The following is an 11,210-nucleotide window of genomic DNA, read 5'->3' as shown; positions in this document are numbered from 1 at the left end:
TTGCGGACCACTGCTGTGAGACTCCACCTCATTCAGGTTGGAAATACAAGCCAAAACGTTTAAAATTACCTCAGAATTGACTTGACCATATCTTGACCATATCTCATTTATATAAAATAGCTGAGTTAACATGGTTATGCTAACATAGCTAAAGCTAATAAAGTTATGTTAGCTTCTGCTATGTTTGTTAAGCAAATAAAGCTAGGTCATCTAGGCGGCTACATTACCTACGTAGCTGGTGTAGTGTTAGCATTAGCTATGTTTGCTGAAGCTCATGTTGCTAAAGCTAAAGCTAACATAGCTACATTGGCTGGCATAGTAATATTGCAAATAATGCTAGTGAGCTAGATTAGCTTCACGTAAAGCTAGGTTGACCAGATGCCCCGATTTACCCGGGACAGTCTCGTTTTCAGGCTTTGACAAAAATCAATAAAACGCCAATATGCCTTTCTTTTTTTGACAACTTGTGTCCCGATTTTAGCCAATGGAAATAAGGAAATACCAAAACATTGCAACATGCACCATGCCTCCAACACTTGCTCTGTATTTCTCTGCATATATGTCAACAATTATTGTTGCCAAGACAGCTGCTATTGAACCAATAGTAAAACATAACTGATGTACCGCACGTCAAAGCTCACTCCTGAGTCGTCGTATGTGTCACTCAATCAAAGTCAGGTAAACTAGCTGTCATGCTATGATAGGAGCCAGTTAAGAGTGCCAGGAGAGGAAAAACTTTCTCCAGGTAATGAAAATGGTGCGTTTCGTTCACACTCCAAGTGTATATTTAATATACTCTGATATACAAAGTCAAGTTATACAACTATACAGCAGGGAGAGATTATACCTTGATGTTTTTTACCACAGATATTTGTGTTTTCATACTTTAGTTTAAGTTATAATGGTCATGTTTTTTTAGGCCCACCTTGCTTTTGTAAAACAATAATAATTTAATATTTATAATGATATTTATCATTAGTAATAATAATAACAATATTAATGTTAATAGTAATGATAATAAATTTGAAAAGCTGATAAGCCTGAAGAATGTGTCACAGCATGGCTCACTGACCTCTCCAACACAAACATGTCATATTGTTTACTGCTGTTAATCTTACTTTTTTTTAATTGTGGTTGATCTTAGAGGATGCTATTTCATCTGCTGAGGCACTTTCTATTGTATCAAAAAGTGTGCTGACAAAAAACCCACATTGTACCATGAGCTCATACGTGCGGTATTGCAATAAAATTTAAGTGTCCCTATTTGGAGGGTTGAAATCATGGCTGCCCTACCTAATGCAAATCAAGCTAAAGCAAGCCACTATACCAGTAACCTTTAAAAGGGTCTATACATAATTTAATCCCAGATTAGATCTCTGACCTTTTCTCTCTGTTTTATTTAGGAAATAATTCTATTATGTTTGCAGTGTAGTTATTCCATGAATGGAACTGCCATACTTTGTTTATGAATAGTAGAATTAAAAAATAAATAAAACTTCTTAAAGGGAAATACAATGTACTGGCAAACTCCACTGTTCCATCCTAACAGAGGAGAGCTGTGGTCTGCAGCCAGACCCCTCTCATTCAGTAAAATGTTATAGACCTCTCTGGCAAATTTAGATCAAGATCCAATGAAGATGAAAACAAGTCCTAGCCAATTAGAGGCAAAGTAAGCTGGGTTGTACCCTAATTATTTAAAAAAACATGCAACATACTGAATAATGTGCATCAAAAGAGGTTTAGAAGTGGGTATACCATTTGAAGACCAGATTTTAATCCTTCAATTCTTGAGAGTGCACAGCATTTACAGATGTTTGTACTTCACATATCCACCACAAGAGGGAGCTGTCCAGCAGCTTATACCGGCCTGAGTTTTGAATACTAGCAGATTTACTAGCACTTTAATGTCTTCAATCCCATAGATTATGATCACATTGGGGTAAAAAGGATCTGGTTTGGATATACAGCCACTGAAAATTCTATTAAATATTTGAATGCCCACCATTAGGGAAAAATGTGTCCAGTGGTCACAGCTTGTATGAAGACGGGCTCTGTTTTTCACCAAAAGGATCCATTTTAGTTGCTTGAAGGGAAAAATAAAGAGAATCTTCTAAACAATAACATTATGTGTAAGACTGTTAAGAGTTTGCCCGGGCAGAGCTCCTTCCTGATGGTCAGGTAAGAGGCTGAAACCCTCAGACAAACAAACAGAGATTCACCACTTTGACCACAAGGTGTCAGTATCAGTCTGAAGTCATGTCTACATCTTCACCTTCTGCAGGTCCTTCACTTACATAAGGGAACCTCTATTTACCTTTATGTGTTTTTCATGTTTAAGCTTGATTTATGAAGTGTGTTTTATATACAGTTAGGATACCTGTGAAACATCTGGATGAGCCTTTCCTGACATTAACCAGCTCAAACAGATCATTCATAATGCGCTGAAACTATTCTTTTTTTTCTACATCTTTTATCACTTTCTCCTCATTTTTTCATTCAGCATTTACATTAACCGCACACTGTTGGTTTTGGCATCCACTTCTGCTCCTGCATCCTCCTCTCCCCTAGCCTCTGCCCCCCTCCACCCCCGCCCCACTTCACTCAACCTCAGGTTGGCAAAGAGCAGCCTCCACTCTCTGGTCAGACACGTTTGGCCCCTGTGGCTCCCTCTCCACCTGAGTCACAGGAGAGCCGACCGCACAGCTTCCACTCTGATTGTTCATCTTAATCACAGCAAGGCGGAGACTTTGACATTTTTCTTGGAGTCTGAGGAATTACGTCTATTCTTGTACAGCCTGTGCGTAAACATTGTGATTGTAGGTTACCGTGCGTAAACGTGGAAAATGCCGATGGAATTGTTCCACACTTTATGAATCCCACTCTCTCCCTTTCCCCTTTTTTGCTTTTTTCTCCTTTTAAGCACTTTTCCATAAAACCTCTCTGGACCATTTCTTTTTTTTTTCTTACCAGCCGTGAAGAGGAGGAGCGAGGGGGTGGGGTTGTGGGTGTAAGGGGCGTGTTTTAGTATATAATACTTAACCGAGAAGTTTTGCCTGTCGCCTGCCGCTTGGTCTTTGGGACAGCATACATCATCCCTTTTAGCCGCTCCAACTGGGAAACTAACTCACCTGCAACCAACCAAATAACCCCACAACGTTTTTTGACTACTGCCATCTGACATGGAGACCCAGCAAAGACTCGGACACCACTCACTTTGCCACACCTGCCGGAGAACGGAGAGCAGCAGAATGAAGGTAACCAGACGAAGAAACTAGTTTTATTCTCTCCGGTTGTGCTGATCGGGTTTTGAAAGACTTCTGGCAGGGCTGTTACTGTGTTTTTCTTGGCTCTAGAAGTGCGAAAACCGCCTCGAGCGCTAAGATGCATTGAACGCATCATTATTGTGCAGAAACAGCAACCGGACATCTTTTAAATTGCATGCAACGGATAAAGTTAAACATGCATGAGTGACATTGGGAGTACCTTGAGCTTTGGAGCATTTGTGCAACAGGTCACCTTGTAAAGTAGAGGAGAAACAATGAGAGGTGTTTATTCTTCTTCTTTTCTGGATGGTGCGCCCCGTTCGCAGGACTTGGAGCAAACAGCTGGTCTTTTTGTCGGCAGATAGGGGGCGGTAGGTCTGAGGGTCAGTGAGCTCATCTCAGGGTGAGCAAGGGGAAAATATATGCTGAGTCTGGCTTTTCAGATAGTTAACTATCGAGCAGCCGGTCTTGCAACTTTAGGAGAGTTGTGTAAGAGCGAGAAAGTCAGAGATACTGTCTACTTTTTTCCTCCAGAATAAGCACTTCTCCCAGGTGCGTCGCAGTGACAGCGGCAGATAACGGCCTCAATGGGGGTGGGGGGCATTATTTGTCTCACGCAATAAGCTTTTTCTGAGTTACTAGGTCACTACAAAGAAGCAGCACAGAGCAGTTGGGATCGTACATGTTGTACGAGCATGCAAAGTGAGTGCGTAAAAAGTGGATCCTCTTATATCACGCTGAAAGGCAACATCTGGCTGTCATCTGGGATTTTGTTTTTTTTGAAGAATTTCTTTGTGTCATCATTTTTTTACATGTGTGTCTAGGCTGATGTGATGTTTCTGACATGAGTTGTGTGTGTGTGTTTTTATCTGCAGATCAAGAAGATGTCTTCGTCCAGTCGCGCGCTGCTCTTTGCACTGGCCCTGACGCTCTACGTTGTGGAAATGGCCTCGGCGGAGACGCTGTGTGGGGGAGAGCTGGTGGATGCGCTGCAGTTCGTGTGTGAAGACAGAGGCTTCTATTTCAGTAGGTTTCAAAGCAGGAGAGAGGCGAGCTCTCACAATGGGCTGAGTGAATGTTGTTTGGCTGTTTTATGTCCCTCTGTCGAGTCTCACATCTGTTTGGATAGCTGAGACTATCGCTCTGTCTGTGGCTGTGCGGTATGCGTGTTTGGTATTTGTCTTTCACACACATACACACACTCAGAGAGAGAGAGGGAGAGAGATTATAGCCAGCTGTGCGTCTCAAGACCTGGTCCAGGCTGCTTTGCTGAGTGTGCGCATTCTCCCTGCAGCTCATACCTCTCATTGCATATGAAAGACCGGCGAGCTGTGAAGGCACACACGACCCCGCGCGACACAATGGGCCGCTTGTTTACCAGTAAAGTAATAGCACCCCAAGAGGCATACCAGTCACCTCAGCACCAGTGTTCCCAGGCCAGGACCACACTGATGACTCTGAAAGGGGGAGGAGGAAGAAGAGAAGGGGGTGTTTTTGATGTCAGGTTAAGAGGACGGATCATTAACATCAATTCTGATCATTACTTCCATTGTGGTGATGATGGGAATAGCTTTAAAGCATTATGGGAATGCATTGTGTCTGCTGTTAATCCTCAAATGGATAAGCTTCTGTTTGCACAGTCTTTGGCACAATCATACCTTGTCTCTGCAGCAGAAAAAAACACTTTCTTAGACGTTGTAGGTTATAGAAAAGTCTTGCACTGGCTGTATCACCTTCTTTTGACAGACCAGAGCTGACTTCCTGGACTGAAACTGGCTAAAAATGCTTGTCAGCTACTTTTTTTTCCACAAGGAAGACTAGACTAAGACTGTCTTGATAAAGATCTGGACAAAAAGTGAGTTTATTGTTGTCCATGGTTTTAGTGCTGGACTGTTGTATGTTTAAACCCATGATACATCTCCAATGTGTGTATATTTGGTAAAAAACAAGGAGAGATGGGGTTGAGAGCTTTTGAGGCATGCCAGAATTTTCATCAGAGTGTTTTGAATCATTGAATGTGTTGGTAGTGCATTAATTATAAAATCACTTCAAAGAGAATGACTACAATTAAAGACTAGCATCTGATGACTGAAACTAAATCAAATAGTTACTTTCTTTCTGGCTAGAAGCTTCACTCTCCTCAGAAACATAATTATCCAATTCTAAGCAACATAAAAAATCCTCTTTCTCTCTTCTTCTCTTCCTGCGATCAAATCCCCTCTCTCCTGAGATTTCTGCAACATTATACGAGCTGCAGGGCTTCAAATGCGGCCTTTAAAGTCTGATCGTTTTCAGCGTATTCTTCACCTTCTCTTTTGTTTTTTTGCATTCTTGACCCTCGCACACCCTGTCCCCCCTCTGTGCTGATCCCTTTTCTCCACCTCTCTGCCCCTTCTCCCTCCTCATCTTCTTTTTTGTCTCTGCTGACTCGACAAAGGACAAGGTCACAGAAGAGTTTCCATTTTATGTATTTGCTCTCTCAAAGGTCTGTCTGAGAGCCCAGCTGTCTGTGTCGGCATGTTTACTTGTGTATTCTCTCATTAAAGGACTTCCAGATAGCCCTAATCAGATTATCCTCTACAAACAAAAAGATTTGTTGCAGTTGGTTGTAGATTTCCTTTTATCCTCTTTGCCCCGTGGGCTGCTACATTTATCAAAGTAATCCTGCAAAAACAACCCAGATTCATTACTTGTATTGCAGCTCTCCTCATCCTTTGTTGTGCTCTTCCTCAGGTAGGCCAACCAGCAGGGGAAGCAGCCGGCGCCCCCAGAACCGTGGGATCGTAGAGGAGTGTTGTTTCCGTAGCTGTGACCTCAACCTGCTGGAGCAGTACTGTGCCAAACCCGCCAAGTCTGAAAGGGACGTGTCGGCCACCTCTCTACAGGTCATACCCGTGATGCCCGCACTAAAACAGGTACATCTCAAAAACAACAACAAGTATGGGAAACGGTGCTAATCCGCGTCTCTATCTGTCCTCACATCTCCTCACCTCTGAGTCTTGCCCTCATGTCACTGACACCGAGTACACACTAAAACCCACGCAGAAACAGGTTTATCTCGTCAAATACCCATCGCTAAGCAGTTACCTTCCATGCAAAGTGCTGACCGCCGTGGAAAACATCAAGACAGTCGCAGCACGTTGTACTCAGGAAAAGGCAGAGTCATGCTCACACTGAGGCAGCGTCTCTGTGAGTGAGAGAAAGCCCGAAGACTGCCGGGCCAGTGTGTTCTGAGCGTGTGATTATTAGTCACGGAACAGCAAGCTTTCTCAAACTGGCATCCATTTTGATCTAGCACCTGACCCGGACAGTACATCTTCGAATTACGTCACAAACATGCAGGGGGAACCAGTAGAGTGTTCAGGCTTTTTCACTGCAGTCACAAGACTTTGCTGTGGCAGCTTTCCAGACCTCTTAAAAACCTCCAAACACCAGACAGGAGGATGTTTTTAACCCCTTTTCTCGGTCATATTGAAAAGCAGCATCAAGGTTTGGACGAGGCATTTGATGCGTCAGATGTTTGCAGAAAAATGACGCACTTTCCCTTTATAATGCATGAATATAAAGCTGCAGGGGAATTAGTTGGGACATGTCCCTGGTTGGTGTGTGCAGGGAGAGTTGATGGGTACAGGCTGCTCTGAGGGCCAGCTGTTCTTAAGGCTATTGAGCAGGCCTGCAGTGAATGAAGGGGGGTAAACACTCTTCAAGTGGCAGAACCAAAACAAGCCATTCACATGGAGCACTGGCTACTCGCGCATAAATTCTAGCCTCGCTGCTAACACTCCCATTCCGTTTCAATCTGTGGTGTTTAGCTAACATTTAACACCGTTTGTTTGAGCTTATCATGTGTGGTTTTATTTGGGCTGTGGAGGTTAGCCAGTTCAACGGGTCGTTTGCTCCTCATATGTATATGAGGCGAGTGGCCGCCCTTCCCTTTGACAGTATGTTAAAGAGGCTGAACTAAGCGCTTGTTGACAGCTTCTCTCAGTGAAGGAAACCAAAACAAGAGCCAGTCGGAGGCAGGGCGAGTCTGTTATGACGCTCAGCGCTGTAAGAATGACATTTGATTTCCATTTGAGCGGCCCAACAATGACCGAATGTTTTCACAAAACAAACAAGGCTTTCCTCCATTGTAATACGTACATGCACAGCATCTTATCTCTGCTAATGAACTAACTCCCTCTTTTCCCTTTTCTCCCTCCATTTTCGCCTCCACGCCACAATAGGAAGTCCCAAGGAAGCAGCATGTGACCGTGAAGTATTCCAAATACGAGGCGTGGCAGAGGAAGGCGGCCCAGCGGCTCCGGAGGGGCGTCCCCGCCATCCTGAGGGCCAAAAAGTTTCGAAAGCAGGCGGAGAAGATCAAAGCCCAGGAGCAGGTGATCTTCCACAGGCCCCTGATCAGCCTGCCCAGCAAACTGCCACCCGTCTTGCTCGCCACGGACAACTATGTCAACCACAAATGAGCCCGCTGCCAGCCCTTTGCACAGACAAGAGTTTGGAGGGAGAAAAAAAGACTAGGGGATTATAGCTTTGTCTCTGACGTCATTTCTGTGGCAGTCCTCTTTGACCTCCCCAGCCCTGTCCGAGCCCACCAATCCCTCCCCCCTCGCTCTCATCCACTACTTCTTGACCCCCTCGCCCTATTCTAATGCCCCCCCTCAACCCAACCCACCCACCCTTCTCTGGCACACAAACATGCCTTCACATTCTTCCCGTCTGAACTCCCTCTCTCTTTCAGTCACTGACACAAAAGGCACAAACACAAATGATGAACAAAAAGTTAACAATTCGGCTGAATGCAATTCAGGTGGATCCTTAAGCAAAAGAGAAACGGGAAAAGGAGAAAGAAGATGAAAGAGATCTGGGGTTTGCAAGTGTCAAGAGGACACCCAGAGGAATGCTTTTTTGTTCCTGTGGAAGACAACTGAGAGTGAAGAGCAGCTTGCATGAAAGAATCCATTCCACATCATCTTTCCTGAGGCAAAAATCTCTTGTCAGTTCTTTTTCTTATTAGTTTGCACCTCTACCTATAAAGGGACTTCCACACTGTAAGGAATTATTTTGTAAAATTAGATTCCTGTTCCAGCACCTTTTTGATCACAAACAAAAAGCAGAAAAGAGTCTGCAAAATTGCACATTGCCACGGATTACGTCAAAGTAAAGAAAAAAATGGCACTATTTTTTTATGAACAATGAACGTGTAGCTTAAAAAAATGTCATGGTGCTAGCTTTGGGAATGGACTCAAAGAAGAGGTTGAAAAGCACGTTTTTTTTTCTTTAATAAATATTAAAACTTTCCGTTTTAAGGAAAGTGGGACTTCTAAAAAAGAGGAAAATAAAGGATATGGGGGAGCTCCTGACAGTGGCAATGTCAAGGGGGAAGTGTCACTGAGAAAAGATACGGGCTGTGTCGGCGAGTGCTAGCGGCTGCTCATCACTAGCTTGCCAGCGTAAACGGCAAAGGGGGACCCAGTCTCTGCGCCCCCCCCCTCCTCGTCCCTCTGAGGCTGCCACACACAGGGAGCAGTGTGGGGACACATGGGGGACACCGTGGACCGCCTGGATTGGGAACAGTTGTGGGACAGTACTTCCAGTTTGCCATGGCTTTGCAGACTGCTCTGACAGAAAGTAACATGGCATGGACAAGTGGGATAATGATTATATTTTATTTGTCTTTTTTCTGTTTTCTTTTCATATCAATGTCTCAATGAAAAAAAGGAAAACCCTGTCAGTTTCTGGTACCGTGACATTCCTGTTTTTCCGAGTTAGGCTTTTTTTTGTTTCAATGGTTATTGTTCTGATGTTATTTTACAGTTCTAAAGAAAAGGCACAAAATTTCAATTCAAAGGGAAAAAACAGCAATAATGTCAACTAACATCTTATTTTTATTGTATATCAGTAGTATTCACATGCTTTTGCCTGAAACAAATACTTGAATATATATATATACATCTATATATATATATATAAATATAGATATATAATTAGTTTCCAGGGACGTTGTGTTATTTTCCTTTAGTCTGAGCTGTATCTTGCGTAATGAGCCGCCAAGCTTTTTTGTTTGTTTGTTGAAATACAAATAAGGGCACTGTATAAAGGCATTATTTATTTTGTTATAAAATATATTTGAAAAATTGGTCCAAATAATATACGTAGCACTGATGCTCAACTGACGGTTTTACTTTGTATGATCTCTGTTTTCCAATTGGAGTTGTAAGGCTTTTTTTGTAGATGCTTTGTACCAAAAATAATGTCTTCTTCTTTTTTTTTTTTTTTTTTTCCTTTTTTTCTGTCTGCCATAGTTACTTTAAATTAATATTTTAACAGCAGCATAGCCTGGATTGCTTAGGCATGTTATGTCACAGAAATAGGCACATACTCTGAATACGTCGGTCTGCATGGATGTCCAGAAAGCCTGTCGGGATGATCTGTGAAGGAAAGCATCAATAATGAGAGGAAAAAGAACTGTTCAATATTGATTGTACTCAAACCCACTATGTTTTTAAAGCCACTTTAGTATTGATGGTGGAGGGGAATGATCAGTCCTTTATTATTAAATCATGTCTTTGTAATTGTGCACGGTGTCCTATGATCTTCTACGGGGCGTCCTGCCCATGTGCCAGTGCCACTCATGTTGTTGTCAGTTTGGGTCAGAAGGCCATTAATGTCTGGTCAGTTAGTAGATTTAGGGACGAGCTTACATGTGTCTTACACAAGTTATTATGTTGATGCCTTAATTAAAGGTTAGGATGTCGCTGTGATGTCATCAAAGGTCATCTAAAGGTCGTTGTGTATCTGGAGAGTGTATCATCGAACCACCTCACTGTTCTCTCTCTCTCTCTCTCTCTCTCTCTCTCTCTCTCTCTCTGTCTATCTATGTTCGCCCCTGATCTTATGCATCGACACCATGTTTCTTTATTAGCATGGCGAGGGAAAGTACGCAGGGGTTGTCAGCCCCCCTCGAAAATCTTCCAATGATCCATCTATTATGCATTTGATGAAGGGCTATCATGCTGAACCATTTCTGAAGCACTCAGGAACTTAAAAAAAAAACAAAAACAATCTATGCTCTGTGAAGGAGAAGTGGAGTTAAGTGCTGAGTGCAAGTGATAATCGTGTTGTGGAAGGGTGAGCGTACCTGCCCAAAATGATACAGCTCTCTGTGACAAAACCACTGAAGCCCATGTCAGAAACAAGGTCATTTAGTGCCACATCATGCTTCCTCCTCCTTATGTCATGTATCAGCCATGAAACGGGGACTTTAATGGATGATCACCCTGCTGCAGTGAAGACAAATGTTCTCTCTTCTTCTGTCAGAGAGATCTCAATGATCATGGCTGCATCCTGTCTCTAATTATATTCTACTTCAGTTGTGCAACAAAGCAGGCAGTGCAATTACTATTATTATTATATTATATTATTATTATTATTATTAATATTATTGTTATTATATTATTTTCTATTTTTTTCTATATTTTCCTGCTAGGACTGCATTCATTCACTATTGTAATGTTCAAACAGGCGACTCTAGTGTTCCTATGAATGGCGTGAAAGACAACCACTTCTTTTCGCTGAATATGAAGAGATATCTTGCCAAGCAATGGCAACTTTTTCTGTGTCAGTAGCTCACTCAGCCTGTGTGTATTTTATTAATTTAACCTCTGCACGCTAGAACGTCCGAAATGCACAATTCATGTACTTTCATTTTTAATATCAATAAAAAAACATTTTATCAAACATACTATGTCTAAAAGGGTTACTGCTTTCTGTTCAGTGTGTGTCACATGTGAGGTAACACTTTGGAGTCATTTTTGAGATCCCTTTTTTTATGTCAATTAAACCTTATGTGCCCTGTAAATGATTTATTGCATCTTAAGGCCTTGCTTTTAGCACCCTCTCTCCTTCTCTCACCAGCCCCCCCCTTCCCTCTCTGCATCTCTGCCT

At 42.6% G+C, this 11,210-nt stretch overlaps 1 protein-coding gene across 2 annotated transcripts; it reads left to right on the top strand.

The window, feature by feature from the left end:
* The first annotated feature begins 3,069 nt into the window (after positions 1–3,069).
* Positions 3,070–11,007, top strand: igf2b (insulin-like growth factor 2b). Of its 2 annotated transcripts, none has more exons than XM_041795477.1 (4): positions 3,070–3,254; positions 4,139–4,289; positions 5,997–6,178; positions 7,490–11,007. In XM_041795477.1, the coding sequence occupies exons 1-4, from the start codon at positions 3,180–3,182 to the stop codon at positions 7,727–7,729; spliced, it is 648 nt and encodes a 215-aa protein (XP_041651411.1). In that variant the 5' UTR covers positions 3,070–3,179; the 3' UTR covers positions 7,730–11,007. The 2 variants fall into 2 exon arrangements, with proteins under 2 accessions (XP_041651411.1, XP_041651412.1); XM_041795478.1 differs by lacking the exon at positions 3,070–3,254 and adding an exon at positions 3,839–3,965.
* The last annotated feature ends 203 nt before the right edge of the window (positions 11,008–11,210 follow it).

This window comes from Cheilinus undulatus, linkage group 9 (genome assembly GCF_018320785.1).
Source record: "Cheilinus undulatus linkage group 9, ASM1832078v1, whole genome shotgun sequence".
NCBI classification, from domain to species: Eukaryota; Metazoa; Chordata; class Actinopteri; order Labriformes; family Labridae; genus Cheilinus; species Cheilinus undulatus.
Note: the sequence above shows the minus strand (reverse complement) of the source record. Positions and strands in the feature narration are given on the sequence as shown.